Source organism: Gymnoscopelus microlampas (assembly GCF_963454915.1).
Source record: "Gymnoscopelus microlampas genome assembly, chromosome: 20".
Classification (NCBI taxonomy): domain Eukaryota; kingdom Metazoa; phylum Chordata; class Actinopteri; order Myctophiformes; family Myctophidae; genus Gymnoscopelus; species Gymnoscopelus microlampas.
This window is the reverse complement of record NC_139957.1, coordinates 33,744,662-33,770,786: the sequence shown is the minus strand read 5'-3', so window position 1 is coordinate 33,770,786 and position 26,125 is coordinate 33,744,662. Positions and strand designations below refer to the sequence as shown.

The window sequence follows — 26,125 nt, the reverse complement described above, 5'->3', positions numbered from 1 at the left end:
ACATGTAGAATCGGCTTCAGGTCTCAATGGGTTAAAAGTCTGTCTAACCTGGCTCAGTGTCAAATAAGACCTTGAACACTCAGAGCCTTTCAAAGCCTTCCAGACGCCATCAGTCAGTCAGCCTAGAGAGACGCACTGCGCTCTGTGTATCAGCCACTTCAGCGCGCCACTTCTCCAACGGAGAAGTGATCATTTGCGTGCGAACAATGGCCGGTGTCAGTCGCCTCTTTTCTTTGGAGAGGAAAAACACACAGTGAGATCATTGGTGAAATGGCACTCGTACATTTTCAGTGGAGCGGAAAGGAGGCTCTTTTATGTAAAGAGAAGAAAAGAAAAAGGGGGATTTTAGCCCATTCAATCCGGGAAAGCATCTGTTATTTTAGATTTTAGCTATATATATATATATATATAGCAAGCAACCAGTGTTGATTTTGTCGACTAAAACTATGAAGGAAAATGTTCGTCGACTACCTTTTTTCACTGACGAAAACTTAATAAAAACAAAAAAAAAACTAAGCTATGATGACTAAAACTAAGACTGAATATGTTGACAATTCCGTCAACAAATAAAAACTAGACTAAAATGTTAGTGAGGGACTAGTGGAGAAGAGATCCAGTAAAACTAAAAGACGCTTGGGTGTTGCGCTCTGTGAGCTTGTAGATCGGCTATTTTCAGAGCGCAACCAAGTGTAAAATCTGCCTTTAAGACGCCATCAAGACACCGCCAAAATACATTTTAGTCGACTAAATCAACTGTAGATTTAGTCGACTAAAATCTTATGGTATTTAGTCAACTAAAACTAGACTAATAGTAAGAAATTTCAGATGACTAAAATATGACTAAAACTAAATGGAATTTTATTCAAAAGACTATGACTAAAACGAAATAAAAAAATGCTGTCAAAATCAACACTGCAAGCAACATAAGTTTTCAGAAAACCGTTAGGATTTAGAAGGCATTCTTTTTAATGGGCCTCAGGTCTAAATGATTTAATAATAATATTCCGTCTCTGAGGCTAAACTGACACATTTGTTTAGACAGCTCATGTGGGTTGACCGTGGGTTGGGTTAATTAAAGCGGCATCAATTAGCCCCACAGTGTGCGTGTGCGCGTGTGTGTGTGTGTGTGCGTGCCTATGTGTGTGTGTGTATATTTTGTTTACAGCAGGGGTCACGGGCCACACGAGAGAGAAAGCTGTCAAATCAACAATTCAGAGCCGTGGTGGATGGGGTCATTTACATGCGATTGATTTCCCCTCTTGCCTTAAAAGCACAGCAATTAAGAGATTGTGTTTCAAAGGCCTGATCTCCGCTTGGCTTTATCGAATCTGTTGGTGTGTTCCACTGGACATCTGGCACCACACGTCAATCAATCAAGTTGTGTTTGTGTACGTGCATGTGTGTGTGAGTGTGTGTGTGTGTGTGTGTGTGTGTGTGAGTCTGTGTGCGTGTATTTGTGTTACTATACTTGTGAGGACCAAACGTCAAAAGTATTATAGTCGAATTTGAGGAATAGACGTTGTGAGGACCATTTTCCTGGTCCACGCAAGAAAAATTGTTGTTTTATGGTTGATTTATTTTTGAGAGATACTGTATGTTTACAATTAGAAAAAGATTCAGGTTGGGGTTAGGATTAGTCATTTAGAGGTTAGGTTTATACTCAGTTGTGCGGCGATGGCGCACACCGTAAAATAGCCGATCTACAAGCTCACAACGTGTCGCAGCGCGACACGTTGTGAGCTTGTAGATCTGCTATTTTGTCGGCTTTAGACTTGCGGTTAAAAATGCCCCAAAGAAATCATGAATCAATCATAAAACCGGCTTCCTAAAATGTTGATGTCCTCACAAGTGTAGCATTACAAACACGTGTGTGTGTGTGTGTGTGTGTGTGTGTGTGTGTGTGTGTGTGTGTGTGTGCGCGCGTGCATTTGTGTTGGGTGGGTATAGTGGGTGGGTGGACAGCAGAATCTCACACTCAGTGGTAACCAATCTCGCCTCTGATTTGTGCGTGCTGTGGGTGCGAAACGACGGGCATGCTCTGAAATGGGAAACAGCAGCTCTCCCTCCAACATGATATCCTGTTCTGTCACACGTATACAGACAGACGGACACAGACACACAGACGCGGGCACAGGGATACCGATCTAACACCAAGTAAACACGCGCTCGCCTCCCCTCTCTCTGCACAACTCTCCCACAGTGCTCTTAAATGCAACCAAATAAACTAATCTAACCCTATGCCATACAGTTCTCACAAATACACACACACACGCGTAACGTTAAGTTGTATTTATACCTAGCAGGACAAAGGATCTCGTGCACAGAAAATAGCCGATCTACAAGCTCACAGCTCGTAGATCGCAATTTTCTGTGCACGAAACAGCGTGCAACAAAGTGCACATCATGTCAGGCTGCAGAATTCATCAGGCATTGTTCTGCCAGGTCTATCGGCTGTCTCCTGGCGGAGCCCCAACCCTCTGTAATGGCAGTAAATAACACTGTGATGCTTGGCCCCCGCACTGACACTGAACGCACCAATTAGACGATGGCAGGAGTTCCTGGTGTTCCTGGGTAATGCTAACACACTGCCTTAAATGTGACTGCACTTTTGAGGATTTGAAGGAGACGTGGTTGGATGCTCTCATCAGCCAACACTACAAAATCCTGAGTGGTCATTTAACTCAGAGAGTGTACAAATAACAAAACTAAAAAGGTCCAATTGAGGATTTCTTTTGTCTATCTGGTGAACGTGCTGTCATTGACAATGACAAGAGACTTTCCAACAGAGAAACGCAGAAAAAACAATTCCCCGCCGTTCAAGTGGTGGCACAAAACGGCAACACATTAAAGCCACACAGACCCAAAGGACACACGCGTCAGGCTGGTCTGGGTGTCACGCACGGAAGGATATTCAGCACCTACCCCTCCGGCCACATTGCCATCTCTACTGCTGTTTTTCTATATCATTGCTGTCCGGCAGAAACCTCTTATCTCCATAATCTAACTTTTTGTATTAGTTTGTGTAAATTAAATGCCCTACTTGATCATACAAAAGCATCGAAAGTAGAAGATCCACAAGCTTGAAACATGACGGAAAACCGACGCGTTCTGAGCTTGTTGATCTGCTACTTTTGCCGCTTTTGAATTTGAATCCTGAAAAGTACAAGTAGAGTTTGGACATGTGAGGTTTCCACCCGACAGAGACGATATGGTCCAGCGCGGTTTAACAGAAGTACATGCGACGTTACTTAACTCCTGGATGCCAAAATGAACCAGGCCGCTAATCAATCAGCCGTCACACAGCGGCCGCCCAGGGGTACCGCCGACGCCCCCAAACCGGTCTTTTTAGAGGGGAAAAACGCAACAATCCTCTATTTTCATCTACCCCGTGGCTCCCTGGAGATCAATGCAGCGATCTTATTATTATGCTCGGCAACAGGGTCAAGCGACAAGCCCAGGGAGAGATTGCCTTTCAGCATCTGCAGGCAACAGCACATTTTTATTCCATTCCACGCTCACCCGTTTGTTTGTTTGTTCCCAGACACTTCACCTCGACACCACTTTTAAGAACAGTGATGACTTATTCTTGCAGTAGCCATGTGATCAATATCTTATGTCTGGGGAACAGCTACTGAAAAGTTGTTAACCACATGAAGCCTGCAGTAGCGTCCCTATTCTGGCCATGGTAACAGGCAAACATTCGACAATAATAGGCAAACATTCTGTGAAAATAGCACATCTACAAGCTCACAAGCTTGAGCTTGTAGATCGGCTATTTTTTTTTTTTTTTTTTTTTTTTTTTTTTGCATGACAGACATATGAACTGACCAACCACAGACTTCTGTTACAGCCCAGCCAATCAGAGGCTTACGTGATCTTTTTCTCTGGAAAAACCTGGGCCTGGCGACTTTTGATTCAGAACCTCCATCGCTAGATTATTGTATACGGAAGACGGTGGGTCTGATCACGTAAGTCTAATGATGACTAGACAAGGACATTTGGACGAGAGCTGAACCACATTTTCTGCAGGGTTACATGGGAGGCAACTTTAAACATGATTAATATGATTCATTTAAGATGATTAGTTCCTCAAGCAATAAAAAGAGGTGTCATTATTAAGAGATGTCATTATTGATACTTGATTGATAATACGTATATTGCCTAAGGGATGGAGGAAGGGATTTTTTATTAAAGAATAATTTACTAATATATCACTGTCATAAATGGAGATAATAATTATTCAAAAAAAGAACCTATCCTAATATCATCCAGCTGGGTAATTTGAAAAATGTATTAATGCAGGGCTTGCAATATTCAAGGTCAGAAGAACAGCGAAAGATATGCCTGACTGTTATCTGTTGTTCAGTCCACGTCTAATTAGCCATCAACAGATGGATTGCAGGACACCAGGGCTGGCCAATTAACTGAAAATGTATGAAAACTGACATTTAGAACCAATAACTGACTTAATCTTGCCCATGTAGGTTAATCGAAAAATCGAGAAGCAGTTTTTTTTTTTTTACATCAACGTATGTCTTTTTAAAATACAATCAACTAAATTGATTAGTCTGATTAAACATTCAACCCTGTATTATACTTTGTTGGTTGGTACAATGGTGGTTGTTTGAAATAATCTGGATATTGATTTGAAGTCATATCGGCCAGCCCTAGCAGTCGCTCTGTATAATCACACTGAACTGGCAATCTCCATACTGATTTGATGCTTGTGTTGTGAGTGCTGGTACCCACATGTGTATGCACTCGTGTTTGAGCGCGTGTGTGTGTGTGTGTGTGTGTGTGTGTGTGTGTGTGTGTGTGTGTGTGTGTGTGTGTGTGTGTGTGTGTGTGTGTGTGTGTGTGTGTGTGTGTGTGTTCCGAATCGGTTGAAGGGAGGGGGGGGTTATTGACGTTGTCAGAGCTGCTGACTGAAGACAATCCAGAGCTTGTCCGTTCATCTGCATCTCCTTCACATTAACATAATGAAATTGAAAGCGAAACTGGAGTGGAAATGACTGGTGTTCGACATCACCAGTCAAATAAGAGGCAGGAATGTGTGCTGCTATACAGCAGCTCTATGCTGAGAGAGAGAGGGAGAGAAAGATACCGACAGACAGACAGACAGGCATAGAGAGACAGAGAAACAGACAATCGAGAGAAACAGAGAGAGAGAGAGAAAGAAAAACAGAGAGAGATGGCAAAGAGAAGTTTGTTGTGAATCTAATGCACACTAAATATGTTTGATGGTAGGAAATGGACCATTGTCTACATGACCATTTAAAAAACTAAACATGTTTTACTTCACCTTGCAGTTCAACGAACGGTGTTTGCGTGACCATTGCAACAACCAACAGTGTTTAGATGACCATTATAACAACACCTCTTGTTTAGTATCACTGTATGCAGTGGTAACAGTGAATCCTTACATGGTTTAGTCTGTTCCTTTTGTGTTGGCTCCTCCTCCGTCTTGTGAGGCTGACCTTTGACCTTGTACACCAGGGCAAGGAGACGACCTTTGATAGACGTATCCTGCTCATCTTCCTCTTCCTCCATAGGGTTTCCTACAAACGCACGCACGCACGCACGCACGCACGCACGCACGCACACACACACACACACACACACACACACACACACACACACACACACACACACACACACACACACACACACACACACACACACACACACACACACACACACACAGGGAAAGTCATATTCCGGACAGAAACTTTGTATCTCCATTTGTAAATGGAGATACAATACAACAATTTTATATTTTTTGTTGTGCAGAAGTAGCAAAAGTATCTGATCTACAAGCTCACAATGTGTCTCACATTTTTGGGGTATTTTAGAAACATTTTGAAAGTCAAAGTGAAAGTGGATCAGTGTGTCTGTGGCTTTTATAAACTACAAAAGGTTCCTCTTATGCTTCCAAAGATGGAGAAAAGAGCTCTCATAGTCAGCACTCCTACTTCTACATAACATAATTAAAGCTTCAGCACCAGAGTCAGCTTTATACCAGGGGTTCTCATCCTATAAGTCTTTGACTGCCAAAAACGGGAATTCCCGTCCGATGGTACTATGGCTATCATGGCCAATGACGGAAATGACGAAATTATTAGAAAAAACTTTTTTTTATTTTTTTTTTATATACATTTTTTTTTTGTCTTGTTTTTTTTGTTTATCTCAAAGCAACTAGGAGATAACGCTATCCAAAAAATTGCTGCTCCATTCACTTCAATGTTAAAAATCAAACGGAGGAAAAATGCACCATTTTCCTGGCACTGGGACGACACAGTCTGAAATAAGTCTGGCAATGAAAGAGTTAATGGCTCAGGGCCCACTTGACAATCTTGAAAACAACTAAGCTTCAGCACCATGGACAGCACTCACCCATCCAAACAGGCCATACTAAGCTTCAGCACCATGGACAGGGACAACACTCAGCTACCCAGTCAGCACCATGGACAGTACTCACCCATCCACATAACTAAACTTCAGCACCATGGACAGTACTCACCCATCCATATAACTAAACTTCAGCACCATGGACAGTACTCACCCATCCACATAACTAAACTTCAGCACCATGGACAGTACTCACCCATCCACATAACTAAACTTCAGCACCATGGACAGTACTCACCCATCCACATAACTAAACTTCAGCACCATGGACAGTACTCACCCATCCACATAACTAAACTTCAGCACCATGGACAGTACTCACCCATCCACATAACTAAACTTCAGCACCATGGACAGTACTCACCCAGCCACATAACTAAACTTCAGCACCATGGACAGGGACGGCACTCAGCTACCCATATAGCATAGCTAAGCTTCAGCACCAGGGACAGCGCTCACCTTTCCACATAGCTTAACTCAGTGGTTTTTCAACCTTTTTCATGCCAAGGACCCCTAAATTGATATACATTTGGCCACGGACCCCCATCTGAAAATGTTTTGTGCCAGGGACCCCCAGAAGCAAATATATCAGTACATTTTTGCTTTAAAAAAATATAAATATTCAAAAGATATGCACACTTTTTCAATGTTTAAAAAAAATTGCAGATCTACAAGCTCATAGCGCGGCACCGAGTGCCGCGCTATGAGCTTGTATATCTGCTATTTTTGAATAGCCAAAGCTAAGTGGTTAAAAATGATTGTGACGCTATTAACTAATTTCGCTGGGGACCCCCTGGTACTCCCTCAAGGACCACTGGACCACTAGGATGACATTGTTTTCCCATTTTTATTTATTTATTTGTTTATTCTGGCAGTGAATGAGTAAGGTCCTTCAAAACAGCACAATGCCTCAGACCTGAGACGTGCATGTGGTCAGTGTGGTCGGACACGGTTTAATTTGTAGTCATGTTCTTAAACGTGTTATGTACATAGTGTATTTGTGTTGCCATGTTATTAACCGTTTTTTTGTTTGTTTACTTATTTGAATATTAATATATATAGTTTTAGTTTCCGTACCTTTCTTACACAGTGATTATTATTTTCGCATGTCTGATTCTCTCTCTCTATGGCCCTTCCATATCCTTTTTTTTATTGACTAGAAAAAAGCACCCTTTGGGCATTTGGCCCCTCTGCAAATTTGATTTTAATATTTCATGTAGACACATGCACGCACGCACGCACGCACGCACGCACGCACGCACGCACGCACGCACGCACGCACGCACGCACGCACGCACGCACACACGCACACACACACACACACACACACACACACACACACACACACACACACTTCTTTTAGTGTTAACGGCAGCTTGCATCCTTAGTGTTGCATTACTACCAACTAACAACCAGGTAAGCCGCGGTTGCTTACAGCCACGAAACACCCAGAGATTCGATACGTCCTCCACAGACCCACGGACAGACAGATACAGATATTTGGATCTCTTTGTTGGCCCAACCAATTTCCCCCTCAGCACTGCACAGTGCACACCCCCAGGTCATCGCTGGCACACAGTACACACCAAGCTTTGAGGTCAATCGGTCAGACGGCGCCCGAGTTATGCCCGAGACAGTCAGACACACACACAGTATTTATGACGCAGACGAGCATAGCTTCATACAGGCTTTGCCATGTCGCGCGTATGATGTGAATCCTGATAAATACAGTATATACCCTGTGTATGTTTTGTTTTCATCGCCGTCTTTGTGGTGGATCGTGCAGTCGATCCGCGCTGCTGCTGCTTTGCAGCTAAACTAAAGACGGGCATCAGATCCGTAGCTCTCCAGGGGACGGGGACAATTCAATTATTTATCAAAAACATAGAGATGTACAGAGCTATCTGGAGAGACACTGAACTCTCTCTCCCCACTGCCAGGAGACGCAGAGAGAAACACAGAGAGAGAGAGAGAGAGAGATCAGTAGGCTGAAGAGAAGGAGAGAGACTGGTTTCTAAGATAAAAGGCAGAGCAGGGACGGTTATAATTCCCCCCTCGCCGCTGGAACACCAGAAACGGAGCAGATAGGGGGGGAAACGTACAAGAAGACAGAGAGCAAATCATATTATGCCGCTCACAACAAAGGGGAAATTACCAATATCGCACGCCTTTCTCAGGTCTCATTTGAAGAAGGCTGCATCAGATTTCCTCTGAGTAACGTTAATCGGATTGTCACAAATTCGCTCCATATTCCATTTCCCGCTCTGCGGCGCTGTCATTGTACACAGTAAAGTCCTCAGTATCAATTTAACTCTGGGAGTGTACAAATGGAACCAAATGGACCCGTAAGGGTCCATTTGGTTCCATTTGTACACTCCCAGAGTTAAATTTACTGTGTACTACGTACTAGTACCCCTGTCAGAGTGTGCAACTGGCTGCTGAAGTGACTTTGCACACCAATGCGAGCAGAATTATATTATAAAATACAGCATGAACCATAATATAGTGTTTTTTTATTGTCAAAACGTGTAAAAAATAGCAGATTGAGAGTTTTTGAGCTAACCAGCAGGAGCATGTGGTCCAAACTCACCACAGTGGAGACGCAGCTCGTTGTGGAAGTCATACAGTTCCTCCTGGATGTCCTCTGGACACGGACAGTCCTCACCCGTACTGAAGTTCAGCAGCATGTTGATCTGAAACGTACACATGCACGGTCACATGCACGGTCACATGTATGGTCACATGTACGGTCACATTTAAGTTACTGAAGACAATTAATTGCCACACTAATGACTGCAATTGTGATTTAATTGTGTTTTTGGCATTGAACATTATGAATGAAAAACTACATGTATGTTGGCCTTTTAGGCTTCGTAATAACAAATTGCACAGGACAGATATGACAAATAAGAAATTACTGACATATTGACGTATCATTTTTTTATACTTCATAAGCTTGTAGATCTGCTATTTCAACTTTTTTTGTTTTAGACGGTTATGTAATAATTGTGACTGGCCTAGTCACGCACGCACGCACGCACGCACGCACGCACGCACGCACGCACGCACGCACGCACGCACGCACGCACGCGCACACACACACACACACACACACACACACACACACACACACACACACACACACACACACACACACACACACACACACACACACACACACACAGTAGGTGAGTGCAATAACCTTTTGTTGTACATACATAATAACACAAGTACCTAAACATGAGCCATTGGTATTTCTTCTATTCTTTACGTACAGTGATGTGAAAATATCTCTGAATCATTGCAGAGAATTCAGAGCAGAGATGGCAGAGTCTCTTTGGGCTCACACCATCATTAAGACACGTCATTATATCCAGGTGAAAGTGTCAAACTCTGTCTCCAGTCACGACCCCGAGGCGCTCTGAGTGTGTGCGTGTGTGTATGTGTGTGTGTGTGTGTGTGTGTGTGTGTGTGTGTGTGTGTGTGTGTGTGTGTGTGTGTGTGTGTGTGTGTGTGTGTGTGTGTGTGTGTGTGTGTGTGCGCGCGCCAGGAGCTGTACTGCCACTGTAGCAATGACACAGCAGACTATAAGGAGTCACATGGCCTTGAAGCATGATCTACCACACGCACACGCACACGCACGCACACGCACACACACACACACACACACACACACACACACACGCGAACACACACACACACATAAACACGTTCATGTGCATGTTGAGTTAACCCATTAAGACCGGGAACGCATCTGTGTCATTTTATGATTTATTTGGTTATTCAAAAATAGCAGATGGTGCTGCACGATGAGCTTGTAGATCTGCATTTTTTTTGTAAACATTGACAAATTTGGAAAATCTTTGAAAATATATTTTTTAAAGCGAACATTTGTAAAATATTTTGTTCCAGGGATCTCCAAAAGCGAAGATTTGAGTTAAAAATGTTGTTTAAAAAAATGCATTCAAAGATAAAGTTCCCGATAAAAAAAAAACAGCCAAAGCATAAAATAACTCAAATAAAAAACAATACACAGATGCGCTCCCCGGTCTTAATGGGTTAATGTGAGAATGCTGTGTTGCAGTAATAGCAGCGTAACGAGGTTAAGAGCAGCAGATGTCCGCAGACATCGTGATGCAGGAGAGGAGCTGGCCGCAGTTCAACACTCCTAAACTGAGTTATGGGACGGGCGACAGCTAATGGCTTAAAACTGCTACCCCGTGTCACACGCTGTAATTCTACAGTGGGGACAATGTCAAAGCCAGACTATTACCTTCTAAGTCAGATGGATGTCTGGAAGAAGTCCCTTGTGTGAGATTCTATAGCCAACGTTAAGTATTAGCATGATATGGTCTGGCTGGTAACTCACTTGTATATGGGTGTGATATTGCTCGTCTTTCTTTGAAGGAAAGTGGGTGTAACGTTAGTTCTTTGCCACTTTCTTTATTATGTTTACTACTTTTATTGAGACTGTAACTAAGGATGTCCGATATTATCGGCCTCCCGATATTATCGGTATGGCAGATGTGTGTGTCTGTGTCCAGCTGACGCTCGTTGACGCTCATTAATGTTATAGGCATCAAGGCAATTATGTTTCTGCACTGTCAAATAGGCCAACATCTAATCTAAGATTAGTGGGACTCATTCAAATGACCACCAGTGAGTCCTGGGATCACTGTATTATATTAGATTTATTAGATTGATATTATAGCTAATTTTATTGTATTAGATATGTGATGTTAGTTGACTTTTGGTGAAAAAGCAGGCATATATCGGTAACGGTTGATATCGGTATCGGAAATTAGGAGTTGGCCAATATCGGTATATCTGTAAAAAAAAAGTCAATATCGAACATCCCTAACTGTAACGTTAAGAGACACAATAGGAGGTCTCAAGGATGGTCTCAGCGGGTCAGCAAGGACAAAGTCTCCCGTTTGTGGGACCATCAGAGATCTCTGAGCCTACCAAGAAATCTGGGAACCATGCTAAAGGCAAGGTAGTTGGTAGAAGGGGTTTCACTGTGCTTCCGCAAAAGAATGGCAGTGAATGAGTTAAGACGGCTCGCCTACAAACCTCCACACACACACACACACACACACACACACACACACACACACACACACACACACACACACACACACACGCACGCACGTGTAGAAGACGCGGACATCTCACCTGCTCTTGAGGCGGCGAGCGGAACTCCTTGGTCTTCTTGGCGGTGATGGCGGCCGACATGTTGAGGGCCAGCATCAGCTCGTTGTAGCGGAACTTCTGGTTGTACTGCAGCTTGGAGACGAAGCTGTCGGAGAAGGACACGATGGCCTCGATGCGGTGCTTCAGCTCACAGTCACAGAAGTAGTGGAGCAGCTCACACATCTGGGGGTGTTGGAGAGGAGTGACACGCAGACAAATACAAACATCTAGCGTCAATAGGGAGTACATCATACAGTAGATAAGTGGAGTTTTTATTTATTTAGTAAGTATTTATTTCAAGGACCCACAGTTTTGTATGCATTAGGCCAGTGGTTCTCAAACCTTTTCATGTCAAGGACCCCCAAAATGATATGTATTTAGCCGCGGACCCCCATCTCAAATATTTTGTTCCAGGGACCCTCAGAAGCAAAGATTTGAGTTACAAATGTTTGTTTAAAAAAATATATATAGTATAGACATTTTCAGATATAGCAGATGTACAAGCTTATAGCTATGAGCTTGTAGATCTGCTATTTTTGAATAGCCAAAGTACAAAAGGTTCAAATTATTGTGATGCTATATTAACACATTTTGCTGGGGACCCCCTGGAACCCCCCCAAGGACCCCTGGGGGTGCCTGGACCCCACTTTGAGAACCAATGCATTAGGCCACAGACACCCATAACTCTGAAAGTGCACACATGGAACCAAATGGACCACTCCCAGAGTTACAGACCTGTAAGGGTCCATTTGTTACCCTAACTATCAATCATTTACCTGGGGACCAACTGGTACCCCCTCACGGACCCAGACCCCACTTTAAGAACCACTGGTATAGATAATGACATGAATTTTCGAGTAACTATGCAGCATAATCATTGATAGTAATTTTTAGGCAGCTAGATCATTGGCTCAATAATATGAAGCAGAGCCATTTCATGTTTGAGTGACTTCTGAATGGAGATTTAACTGTGTGCTCTTACAGACTTCTGAATGGAGCTTTAACTGTGTGCTCTTACAGACTTCTGAATGGAGCTTTAACTGTGTGCTTGCTACAGACTATGTGATGGAAATCAGCTGAGACAGCTGAGACACAGCAGAGCCAATAGGACTGGAGACTGGCTGTCTGGTAGATCTGTCCGCTGGCCTGGTGGCCTTCACTGTTTGATGGGTCCTAACCGGGTATTGGACATACAACTTGAACTAAAGATTTTTACTTACACAGCAGTGGTTCCCAAACCAAACTGGGGGTCGGGAGGTCCCCAAATGATTTTGGGGGGTCCCCAGGTGATTAGCTTAATGTGCAACACTGTTTTCTCACTCAACAGTAAACAAACCAACATACAGTATAAGTGTATATACAGGGTATCCGCACGTTTCTAAAGTTACAATTTAATGACTTTGGCCTTTGTGAAAATAGCTGATCTACAAGTTCACAACGCCTCGCAGTGCGAGGCGTTGTGAGCTTGTAGTTCGGCTACTTTCACAATATTTATCTGTGTAACAGAGTCAAACTAAATGTAATGTGCCTACAATTTCCAGCACAGAGACAACAAGCTCTCACCACACAGAAAGAACTGGGAAGATGTATGTATGATTTTCACAGAACGATAGGAAATCACCAAAGTTCCACTTTAAATATCTGACAATTACAATAAAATTAAATAGTGTGTTAGAGTAGTAATAGTATATAAATGGTAAATGGTGCATTTATATAGCGCTTTAATCTAAAGCGCTTTACATAGATTGTGCATTACATTCACCCAATCACACACACATTCATACACCGATGGCGGAGGAAACCTTGCAAGGCACCAACCTGCTCATCGGGAGCAATTAGGGGTTCAGCGCCTTGCTCAAGGACACTTCGACACTAACTCTGGGGGAGCCCGGGATCGAACTGTGTTTTGCATTTTTTGTGCCCTCTGGTGGACCCATTTGCAGCCAGAGTGACACACATAAATTATAGACAGATCGTTACAATATAGTTCTGCATCTTTACCTGTCGTTTCACCGGCTCAGGCAGCCTCTTCTCCAGCAGCCCTTTCATTGGCTGCTTAGCGTCTTTAGCCGCCTCCTCCTCTCCGGCTTCCACCGCCTTCTCCTCCGCCCCCGTGAGCCCTTCTTTCTCTGTGGCCTCGGCGGCGGCGGCGCCGACGACGGCGGCGTCCTCTCGCGTCTCCCCGAACACGTTGGGCTCGATGAGCAGCAGGATCTTGTGCACGTCCTCGCTGCGCAGCACGCCCATGGTGAGCAGCGTGCCCATCAGCCGGAGGATGGGCACGAACTGGTACTCCACGCTGCCCCCTACGGGGTCTCGGATGTGGTGCCCGCCGCCCTGAGTCAAAGACATTTGGAAGTAAACGTTTGAGAATTAACTAATGTATATTGAATCGCTTTTTCATTTTTCTCACGGTCTCATTTGTGTTGTGAGAGTCCACCCTGCCTTCCTTTTGACTCATTGAGTGCCCGAATTATTTCTGGCTATTTCTGGCCAGTACGATTTTGTTTTTTGTTTTTTTCAAAGTAAAAAAAAAGTGCTTAGGAAGCGAGATACAGCCTTTTTCAGTTATAAGTTAAACAAGGAGTGGATGGAGCTGCAAATCTTCCGATAATGATATCAAAAACACGTGAAACACGTTAATGGAACGTTGCACCATAGCGGTGAAACACGTTAATGGAACGTTGCATCATAGCGGTGAAACACGTTAATGGAACGTTGCACCATAGCGGTGAAACACGTTAATGGAACGTTGCATCATAGCGGTGAAACACGTTAATGGAACGTTGCACCATAGCGGTGAAACACGTTAATGGAACGTTGCATCATAGCGGTGAAACACGTTAATGGAACGTTGCACCATAGCGGTGAAACACGTTAATGGAACGTTGCATCATAGCGGTGAAACGCGTTAATGGAACGTTGCACCATAGCGGTGAAACATGTTAATGGCACTCAATGAGTTAAGCATTTACATTATTTTGTCATCATGCTGGTTGATAAGTAAATTAACCTGTCTGAGGATGGCAGGAAGGGGGAAGAACTAAGTGTTTCATCACTATGTGAAACAAAAGGCTTTTTGATGCTGAAGGGAGGTCTTTGGTATTATGTGTATACAGTATAAACTGTTACAAATCAGTGTGAGACTTAAGTTTGACCGAGGTTGTTTCCATTCCTTTCTGTTGTGCTGAATTGTAAGTCTCGAACTCCTTCTGGTACCAAAACTATTATCACTCATTCCTCTGAACTGTGAACTGTTGGCTGTGCCTTATTTTGTCTATCTTATTTGACTGAGCGCCCATTCAGATTTCCACCACACCTGCACAGCCTCCGTCAGCATGGTGATGGCCTTCTCCTTCAGCACGTCCAGCGGGATCTGAGGGCTGTACAGGTGCTGCTCCCGCCTGAGGGTGCTGATGAAGCAGGGCGGGGCGAAGTTGAGGCGGGGCTTGAGCGACGTGCTGAGCCCCACCCCCGGCGGGAGGTGCCTCTTGGAGGCGTCGGAGAAGAGGCGGATGGAGCGCGTCTCGGCCGTGACGGGGATGATGAACTCGTTGTTCATCATGAGCCGCGCCTCCTTGGCCGTCTCCAGGTGGATGCTGATGAGCGCGTTGTAGAAGCCCTCGCGCAGCATGCCCGCCAGGTACTGGTTGTCGATGGTGTAGAGGAGCTGCGATTGGTCCAGGTGGCTGCAGAGGGCGTGGGCCACGCGGGTGTTGCCCAGCGCGCAGAGGGCGCAGTACAGCTTCAGGGTGTGGTAGTGGAACTCCCTCAGCTCCTCCAGCTCGGACAGCTCCATGACGTCCACACACCTTGAGGAGGGGGAAGGAGGGGGAGAACTTGTGTGTGTGTCACGGTTGGGCAGTGGTGGAAAAAGTACTAAAATGTTTTACTTAAGTAAAAGTATCAATACTGCAATGTAGAAATACTCTGCTACAAGTAAAAGCCAGGAATAAAAAATGTACTTGCGTAAAAGTACAAAAGTATTGTGTCAAAATGTACTTAAAGTACAAAGGAGAAAGTACTCATTATGGAGTCCCAGTTCACAAGTTTTCAAATGTATAAAATGTAAAAAAAATCTTTTGAAAATAGAAGATCTACAAGCTCACAATGCGATGCGATGCATTGTGAGCTTGTAGATCGTCTATTTTCAAATGGCCGAAATGTATATAAGGCTGAAGTGGTTAATGGATGTTTTGTAATAATATGTGTATGTGTAATAATAAAGTGAACAGAATACCTGTTCTCCTCAGGTATGTGTAATAAAGTGAACAGAATACCTGTTCTCCTCAGGTATGTGCACGGCCAGCATCTGCAGAGGCTCCACACACTGGAGCAGCCAGCCCTGCCTCTCGCTGACCCGGCCCGTCTCCACCTTGAGGAAGACGTTGGGCATGCGGCTCCACAGCACGGCGCTGATGCTCTGCACGTCCAGGCGCGGCGGACACTGTGGCACCGGGTTCTTGTGCTCGCTCTTAAAGACGGCCGAGGACAGCGGCATGGCGTTCTGGAGGACCCACAAGAACAAGACGTCGTAAAAAGGGTAGGTCGAAATAAGATATTGCTTCAGCCTATACCTTTTCGGTCAGATATATGGCTATGTTCTCTATTTTTGTACCTATGAAATTTGACACTTTGGCTTGTGTGCAAATCTTTCAATATATATATTTTTTAAAGCAAACATTTTAACTCAAATCTTTGCTTCTGGGGGTCCCTGGAACAAAATATTTTGAGATGGGGGTCCGCGGCCAAATACATACATTTTGGGGGTCATTGACATGAGAAAGTTTGAGCACCACTGATATAGAAACATAAGTTTTTCAGAAAACTGTTGGGATTTAGAAGACATTTGTAGAATCGGCTTCAGGTCTTAATGGGTTAAAGTGCACACCCACACACACACACGCACACACAAACCTTGTCGTGTCAATCTCATTGTTGATTAGTATAGGTATATGACTTTGTTTTGAAGACAGGGGTGAGCATAAATAAAATCGGGCCATGTCCCTTTTACAAAGTAGAAACCTGAGATACTGTTCGGTGCCGGAATTGATGGATCGCTAGCAATTAAGCACAGCCTAAAAAAGTTATGAACTGGCACAATTAAACTGCCACTTTAATTAGTTGATGAATTGAGTCATTAATTTCATCACCTTGGCCATACGGATATCTAAAGATGAGTTTGTGGTTTATTTCTAATGATCTTGCACGTGTTAAAACGAGGGTTGATGCATTTACTAAAAAGATCATTTGGGTGCGTTGGTTGAAAAGAAAGAAACGGAATGTGAAGGAAACCGCATACCATAAACTTCAGTGAGTCAACTGAATATATATCCAAATTAGCTGTAAGGGTCCATTTGGTTCCACGTGTACAATCTCAGCGTTAAATAAACCCTGATTTTACAGTGTAGATTAGGGTCCCAGAGATAAAATATTAGTATCAAATGAGGTCTGTGGCCTAATCTATATCGTCTCTGTCGGGTGGAAACCTCATATGTCCAAAACTGTCCAAAACTTTTCAGAATTCAAACTCAAAAGTATCAAAAGTAGCAGATCTACAAGCTCAAAACGTGTCGCTTGTAGATCTGCTACTTTTGACGCTTTTCTATGACGCTGTAGTATGATCAAGCAGGGAATTCATTTACAAAAAAACACAAAAGGTTTCTGCCTGTTGAGACTCCACTCCCGATCCCCACGACCTTTACTGCGTGTCACTCCCCATCTCTCTCTCTCAATTCCCTGTCTGTCTACTGTATACTATCAATAAAGCCAAAAAAATATATCTTCATAAAAAAAAATAGAATGACTGTTAAATCATCATAACAGTGTCCTTTGTTTCTCCATAGACAGTGATGCAGTGGAGGACTGTATACCTTGATCTTTGTCAGCTCAAACTGGAAGAGGTTGGGGCTGGTTGGTCGCACAAACACCGCAGGAAACAGCTTGGTGTTTGGTTCCACCTTGGCAGAGAGAGAAAAGGAGCCGTTAATATCGAGCCTGCACAGGAGGCAAACATTAAAGGGGTTGAGCGGTGACAAGAGAACGTGACTTGCAGAAAGCAGTTTAGCAGGAGTGTATGACGTGTCATGGAGTGCCGTGACTCACTGTAGTTCTGTGTGTGTAGTGTGTGTGTAGTGTGCAGTGTGTGTGTGTAGTGTGTTGTGTGTTTCAGAGTGTGCCGGTTGCCAGGATGACTCAGAGCACAGCAAAGCCTCACCACTTTCCTGCATGAAATAACATAAGGAGATTATACTCCGTTGAAAAGCTCCCGCGAGATTAGCTTCTCCAGGTGTGTAAGAGCGTACATTTGAACAGCTTTGTACTTTTCAAGTTTGACAGGGCAGACGTTCCGTTGTGCCGTTAGGGATGCGCGGTATACAGGCAGAGATACCACGTCTTGCTTGGTAATGATAGCATATTAGGGATGGGAGGAGGGACACATTGATGGCTAGATGCAGAGAGATGGAAATGCTACGGGTGGATGGGTGGACTGATGGCTGTCTGCACAGGGCACATGGATGGAATAGAGGGGAAGACCCAGTCACCCAAACGAGCAGGATTAAATGAAGCCTGGACTAGCCTATCTCTAAGAGGTAGTGTGGGTAACATCTAAAGGCTGTTGGTCATAACGTTAACCTTGAAACTACAATCTGGGACTTATTGTCTCCGACCAGGCCGAAAAGGCATGGCCGAGACTATGTTTTGCACCCAGCCCGTCCGTCCGTCCGTGTGTGTCGGTTGCCCCGTCCGTCTGAGAACAGCTAATCTCCGGCACCGTTGGCTGGACCGCAGCCAAACTGTGCACGCACACTCCCTCGATGCCAGAGCAGAACCTCTGCCTCAAATCTTTCACATGGGCCTGTTATAGCGCCACCAGGAGGCCAATTTTTGCTAAACACGTTTTTTGACAGTACTCCTATAGATTTTGTCTTTCAGATTTTTCATATTCCATCCGATTGGCTAAGATTGACTTCCAAAGTTTGCAGGATTGGTCCGTTTTGAACAAAATGCCTCAAATCGTGAACACAGCGTGCGATTTCCATGAAATGTTGCATACACATTCCCACTATGCCGAGAAAGACATGCCACTTGAACATTTTCAAATCAGCCTCATGGTGGTGCTATAACAGGCCGATTTGAGTTTTTACCTGTAACTGCACCAATCTGTGTAAAACCTTATATGCGCACCCCCTAAAGGCCAAGGAAAAACCTTTGCCCTGCATTTTTCACATCTGCCTATCTTTTATAGCGCCACCGGGAGGCTGACTTATGTAAAACACATTTTTGGATATTACTCCTTCAGATTTTGTCAATATTTTAAACAAATCGGTACACCTAATTTCTATAGTCGTGTGATCAAGACACATGTGTTTGATTCTTCATATTCCATCCTGATTGGCTAAGATTGACATCTAAAGTTTGCAACAAACTTTAGATGGCAGCATCCGATTGCGGTGAAACATTGCACGCACATTCGCACTATGTTTAGGAACAAATGCCACCCTTTTAACATTGCCCTATTACAGCGCCACCAGGAGGTCAATTTTTGAAAAAAAAAGCCTTATTCAACGGCCAATAGCAACAAAATGGCCGATCGCAGTTACAAAAAATGTGTTCCGGTGGATAAACAAGACCCTCCCCCACCCCCCCCAAGACACCCTTTGTTTACATCCGCGTGCACATCGCGGCTCCTGCGGCTCTCCAAATATCGTCAATATAAGGTCAAAAAACCCCACTGGCATGGGGATGAAAAAACGATGTTTTAATTCTGGCAGTCAATGTGTTAATGAGGTTAATGGGGCCCTGTAATGGAGTGCGTTCATGCATAGTGGAGCAGCAGTACCTGGTAGGAAGTGGAGATCTCCTTCCCGTTGACAGTGAAGGCCACCAGGCCAGTGGCCAGATCGATCACACAGCCCACCTCCAGGTCCACGTTGCTGCGGCTGGACGCGTGGGCCGCCGTGGTCACGTCGCCGCCCCACACCATGTAGCAGTTACTCCTCTTCACGCTGTGACACAGACAGAGAGGCAGTGGGTGGGGAAAAAAAGTACTCACAGCTTTTTTTTCTTGAATAAAAGTATCAATACCGCAATGTAGAAATACTCTTAAGTAAAAGTCCGGAATTCAAAATGTATTGCGTAAAAGCACAAAAGTATTGGTATCAAAATGTACTTAAAGTACCAAAAGTAGAAAATACTCATTATGCAGAATGTCCCGTTTCAAAAGTTTTCAAATATATAAAAAATATTTTGAAAATAGCAGATCTACAAGCTCACAATGCGTCGCGCTGCGACACATTGTGAGCTTGTAGATCGGCTATTTTCCAATGGCCGAAATGTATATAGGGCTGAAGTGGTTACTGTATGTATTGTAATAATAATCAAAATCTACAAAGTAACTAAAGTTCTCAAATTTTGCACTCAAGTAAATGGACGGAGATAGTGTAGACAATAACTCTAAAAATCTAATCGTGTGGATCTCGGAATCCACGTATGGGAACGGCGTGGCTCTCATGTGGATCTGGCGCTCAGTCAGTGGTGTAAAAGTACATTTACTCAAGTACTGTACTTAACACATTGGGTGCCAAAACCGTATATACACGTTTTTTGCAATACAACCACGGAGTGCCAAAACCGTATATATACGTTTTTTGAAAAAAAAAAAAAAAATTGAAAAAAAAAAAACATTAAAAAAAAAAAAAAAAAAAAACATTTTTTTTTTGTTTTTTACCTTCTAAGCACCAGGAGATATCATTTTCCGAAGATTTTGACTCCAATCCACTTCCTGGTTAACTTATGACTTCAAAAGCCTGTATCTCGGCTCCTAAAAAATGGTTGAAAATCCTGGCACTCAGTGTACTTTAAAAAAACCTGGCACCCCATGTGTTAAGTACAAGTTTCAGGTACTTTTACTTCACTGGAGTACTTCCGATTTTCTATGCTTTTCTATTTTCTATACTTCTACTCTACTACACTATGGTGTATTTCACTACTATTGATGCATTTTAATGTGAAGCGCAATGAGTTTGCACCTGCATTAAATGAGCAACACAAATCAAAAGGTCTTGACTTGAGGAGGAGGTGGTGGGAGTGGGAGTGGCCTGTGGATGTATACTCACCTCTCATGGACCCGCCCCCGCTCGTCGCCCAGGGTTACCGTCACCGTCCGATTCTTGCTGAGGTTGAAGTTGTTGCTATAGTAATGGTAGTCGGGGGTAACCCAGCCCACCCACACACCGGCAGGGTCCTGACCGGCAAACACCCTGACCGAGTGGTAGTACTGCAAAAGTTGTTTATGTTTATTTAGCTTTCAGCATGATCACAGGTGTTTAAAAAGACAGGCGCCATTAAAAAACATTGAATTATTTTGATGATTACAATATGAAACGTCAAATCTAAAAAATGCAATTGCCTATCTAAAAATATAATAACCTAAAACACAAATCTAAAATCCACTATCATTTGGATTTTAGCCAATACAGAAAAACACAAACAACAGCAGTAAATTATATCAGTGGTTCTCAAACTTTTTACTGCCAAGGACCCACAAATTGATATGTATTCGACCATGGACCCCCCATCTGAAAATGTTTGTGGGAGGGACCCCCCAGAAGAGAAGATGTGTGTTAATCATTCAAAATGTTTCAAACACATTCAAGATTAAAAAAAGGCAAAAAATGGCAGATATACAAGCTTGCAGCGCGGCACGAAGTGACACGCTGTGAGCTTGTAGATCTGCTATTTTTGAATATCCAACATATGGATAAAGAGGTTAAAATGATTGTGATGCTGTGTTAAAGGACGACTTCAACCATTTTCAACCTATCTTCATATAATAGGTCCTCACTAATGCTCCGGATAAAATGATTAAAAAAACATTCTACTGGGTCTGTGTCTCATAGGAGGGCTGTGGACACTTCAGAAACCCGCCTACCAGTGACATCATCGTTAGTTTTTTTTTATCTTGATGCGAGAACAATGGCTTCCGTTATATCACCCTAACTTCCCAGGAATAGAAAGCCTGCAGTTTCTATTAGCTTGGATTCCCCATCGATGATGTCACTGGTAGGCGGGTTTCTGAACTGTCCACAGCTCTCCTCTTAGACACAGAACAAGTAGACAAAAATGGTGCAATATTATAATGAATTATATATATCAACCTATATTCATTATATGAATATAGGTTGAAAATAGGTGAAGTCGTCCTTTAACTACCTTAGCTGGGGAGACCCTGGGAGGGGTTCCCCCGGACCCCACTTTGAGAACCACTGAATTATATCTCACAAAAGAAGTTTATTTATGACAGAAGTCATACAGCTTGTTTTAATTACCGTAGTGATGCTGCTGTAATCCACTCGTCTGCCTTCATCACTGTATCTCACTGATCTCAGGGGGTATCTGTTGAGAAAGTCATTGTGAATGAAAAAACAAGAAATGATACTTACAGTAGTACGTAATTCACCACTTTAACCCATTAAGACCTGAGGCGATTCTTAGAATGTTTTCTAAATCCATTTCTAAAAACAGATTTTTGAAAAAAATATATACATTTTTTTTAACGATTTTTCAAAAATAGCAGATCTACAAGCTCGTAGTGCGGCACTCGGTGCCGCGCTATGAGCTTGTATATCTGCTATTTTTAATAGCCAAAGAAATCTAGAGTGACACAGATGCGTTCCAGGTCTTTTTTTTTTAAGATATAGCAAAATAAGCAGATCAAACGTATCTATTTTTGCTATTTTCGTGTGTGTGACACTGTTGTATGAAGTATAACATTAACATAGGGCTTAAATAGCTAATATTGTCAGTAATACTTAAAGTAATACTAATCGATTTGTATGTCCAAAACCATTCATTTTGAATTATCATATCAAAAACATTTTAAGATCTGCTATTTTCATGTATGATGAAGTAGGGCATTCATTTATTTATTTTTAAACACATAAAGCTGAAATATGGAGATAAGACGTTTCTTATAAGTGGACTTACAATATTGTAAGTCCAGTGATGGAAGAAGTACTCACATTTTTTACTTAAGTAAAAGTATCAAAACTTTCTTTCGAAAATAGCAGATCTTGTAGATCGACTATTTTCAAATGGTCGAAATGTCCATAGGGCTAAAGTGGTTAATGTATGTTTTGTAAAAATAATAAAAATCTACAAAGTAACTAGTACGTATTCAAATAATTGTAGTGGAGTAAAAAGTACAATATTTGCCTCTGAGATAGTAGTAGTAGGAGTAGTAGTAGTAAAAGTATTGTAAAGTAAAAGAAAAAAGTGCAGTACTTGAGTAAATATAGTAGTATTTACTCAAGTAGTAGTAAATATAGTAAAAATAGTAAACAACAACAACCTGTGTTTGACTTTGAGAGACTCGTCGTCGTGGACTCCGTTCATGTCGATGACGGGACAGGTCTTGTAGACAGAGTGGAACTCCACGGGCATGCTGAGTCGACAGAACACCATGTCAGCGTTGCTGTTCTGGGTGCCAAACGTCTTGTGGCTGACTTTAAGACACGGAGGACTGTCCACGGTGCCGTCAATCCTGGTCACCTGGGAAAAGGTGAGCGACAATATTTTGGTTGTCATTGTCATGTTGTCATCAGTGATGGAAAAAGTACTCAAATTTTTTTACTTAAGTAAAAAGTATCAATACTGCAATGTAGAAATACTCCGTTACGGGAGACAGGAAACAGGGAGAGAGAAACGGGGAGTGACACACAGCAAAGGTCGCCGGGCTCGGGAATCGAGCCTGCGACTCGCCGTCAGGCTGCATTAGAGCCTATATGTGGTATGTGTCTTAACCGCTAGGCTTAGCGGCCACAACGCATGTCAAGATAGGAGACATTCACCGTCGCCAAAAATAGCAGGTCTACAAGATCTGTGATGCGTATTGAGCTCATAGATCTGATATTTTCGGCGAAGAGGTTTGGTGTAGATAGAGGAAAAAACGGAGGGAGCCCTGTGTGACGTGCTGTGAGCTTGTACAGTACATCTGCTATTTTGTAATAAAAAATAATCTTGAAAGTGTGAGAACTACTGATTTAGAAGGTATTTTGTAGAATCGGGCCTCAGGTCTAAACATATTAATCGGCAGGTATTAATTAATGAATTCATCCACCTCTGCCCCCCCCAAGGACCACTGGTGGTCCCCGGACCACTGGGCTAAGTGGTTAAGTGTTCTTCAGTGTGCTTACCGCTATGTGGCCGTGGTCTTTCGGCACGTTGACGAACGTGGGGAGGCGCTTGCTGAACCACATGGTCACCTCTCTGTTCATGTTGACGGCGAACGGCTCGAAGCCCTCCTGGAGGCCGCACATGGTGTAGTACTTGAACGTGCTGGCGTCTTTCCCCAGGTTCATACGACCCACCTGGGACAGACCCAGACTGCACACCGGAATGAACCCTGCAGGAACCAACACACACACACACACACACACACACACACACACACACACACACACACACACACACACACACACACACACACACACACACACACACACACACACACACACACACACACACACACACACACACACAGGGAAAGACATCACCGCATGAACACTCTACCTCAGTACAGTACGAACAATCCAGCCTTTACTAAACGCCAATTTACGAGTGTCAAGTTAAATAATGGTGATTCTGTAACTAGGGACGCTTATTTCTTGGCTTCTATGACCCGGCCCCCGGCATTCTCCACTAATGCCTCAACATGATGACCGTCACCCTGCTCAGGAGAGAAAGGTCTGATGGGAACATGGCGGAGCTTTAATGATGTGGAGCAGCACACACACAACAAACTGAAACCATCGTCTTTTTTCTCCTGCTCTCGCCCTCTAAAGCTGCTGTCAGTCAACCTGCACCCTGACCTTCAGCTGAGCTGACACAACTGTCATCAGCGTTTCTCCCACACATGCATGTCTGCATGCACGTGCACACATAGACATGAAAGGGGGCTTGAGCCCCTGCCCTTTTACTCGTCGGTAAATAAGTGCCCTCTCCAGACAAAAAATAATAATAAATAAATAAAATAATGTCAACTGCCCCTAGCGGTCTAATGGTACGACCTTCCTAGCCCGTGTTATTAAAGAAAAAAGGGCGACAATGGCCAAAACCCAATCGAAAATCGGGGATCGAAAAACGACAAAAGTGGCAGTTTTCAAGATGTTTTGGCCATTATCTCTTTATTATGGAACGGAAGGTCCAATCTGCTCAATTCAAAACTTGTTGGGTGCGTGACTTTGAGGACATTAAGCACGCAATGATACCTTTTTGGATTTTTGGGGTTTTCGGGCCTAAAAGTATGGTAATTGTTTGTAAAAGAAAATCCAATAGGTGCCCTTTTGAAATTCCAGCCCCTGCCTCTCCAAATCCCTCTGCACGTCCGTGCACGCACACACACACACAAAATTTGTATTAATTTGTAACCCAGAGGGTGTACAAAGGTTTCACCCTCTCCGAGGTTAAATGAACACTCAGGGTTTGTCGTTGTGTCTCTCACCGTCCTCGGTCTCAAAGTCGGCGAAGCAGAGTTCAGAGCCCTTGCTGGTGATGAGGATCTCTCCGTTCAGAGTGAAGATCATGGACTTGTCCTCCATGTTGATCATACAGCCCACCACGTCGCCCGCGTGCCAGCACCGACCGAAGAAACGGCTGCCCATGTTCAGGCGATGGCCCTACACACACACACACACACACACACACGCGCGCACGCATTGTATTGGTTTTTTTTAAATCCACAGTTAAAAAGTCTAGTTGGAGGACTCTAATATTTTGATGACTTGAACATTTGATGCCTTGAACTCAACTTTATTTTGTATTAGCAGCACACGCAAACACACACTCACACACACACACACACACACACACACACACACACACACACACACACACACACACACACACACACACACACACACACACACACACACACACACACACACACACACACACACACAATTTACAATTTACTAGTACTTCTACATTGCAGTATTGATACTTTTACTTAACACATCGGGTGCCAAACACGGTCTGAACCGTGTGTTTACATAGTGGCGGTTCGGTGCCGAACACGGTCTGAACCGTGAGTTTAGTCTTTTTGTTTTTTTTCGTTTTTCTCCGCGCGGGCGGGGCTAGAGCAGCTCTGGGAGAACCCATTGTAATCCTGCGAAGGAAGTGCCAGATCGCTCACCGGAAACAAAAAAAAAATTCCCATCTGTTTCCTGTGGGGAAAACCGGTCATGCGCGACCCCCCCCCCCCCCCCCCCGTTGTAACTCGCGAGGGAAATGTTATGGTTCCAGGCTGTAGCCAGGCTCATGGCACAACATGAATCGATGCTTTTTTTCGTGTGGATTTGCTCGTCGCGGAGTCTACAGATTTAAACAGTAAAGCGCAGTCAATGGGGAGAATACTGGCACCCAACGTAAGTTGTTATGAAAAAACGCTGGCACCCGATGTGTTAAGTAAAACATTTGAGTACTTTTTCCACCACTGATGAAAAAAGTGATATGACAAAAAAGT

The 26,125-nt window shown here is 43.6% G+C and overlaps 1 protein-coding gene across 1 annotated transcript in view; it reads right to left on the bottom strand.

Annotated features, from left to right (window-relative positions):
* The window catches only part of LOC311036625 (ryanodine receptor 3), a gene marked incomplete at its 5' end in the record, with an annotated part of 257,158 nt that overhangs the window by 100,393 nt on the left and 130,640 nt on the right, over nt 1–26,125 (bottom strand). Inside the window, 12 exons of the mRNA XM_084045450.1 lie at nt 5,424–5,558; nt 8,999–9,101; nt 11,584–11,784; nt 13,603–13,938; nt 14,921–15,413; nt 15,882–16,108; nt 17,475–17,561; nt 19,445–19,610; nt 20,721–20,908; nt 22,990–23,154; nt 23,799–24,007; nt 25,106–25,280. Of these exons, the coding sequence (XP_083901576.1) occupies nt 5,424–5,558; nt 8,999–9,101; nt 11,584–11,784; nt 13,603–13,938; nt 14,921–15,413; nt 15,882–16,108; nt 17,475–17,561; nt 19,445–19,610; nt 20,721–20,908; nt 22,990–23,154; nt 23,799–24,007; nt 25,106–25,280 (2,485 nt within the window). The remainder of the gene's footprint in view (nt 1–5,423; nt 5,559–8,998; nt 9,102–11,583; nt 11,785–13,602; nt 13,939–14,920; nt 15,414–15,881; nt 16,109–17,474; nt 17,562–19,444; nt 19,611–20,720; nt 20,909–22,989; nt 23,155–23,798; nt 24,008–25,105; nt 25,281–26,125) is intronic.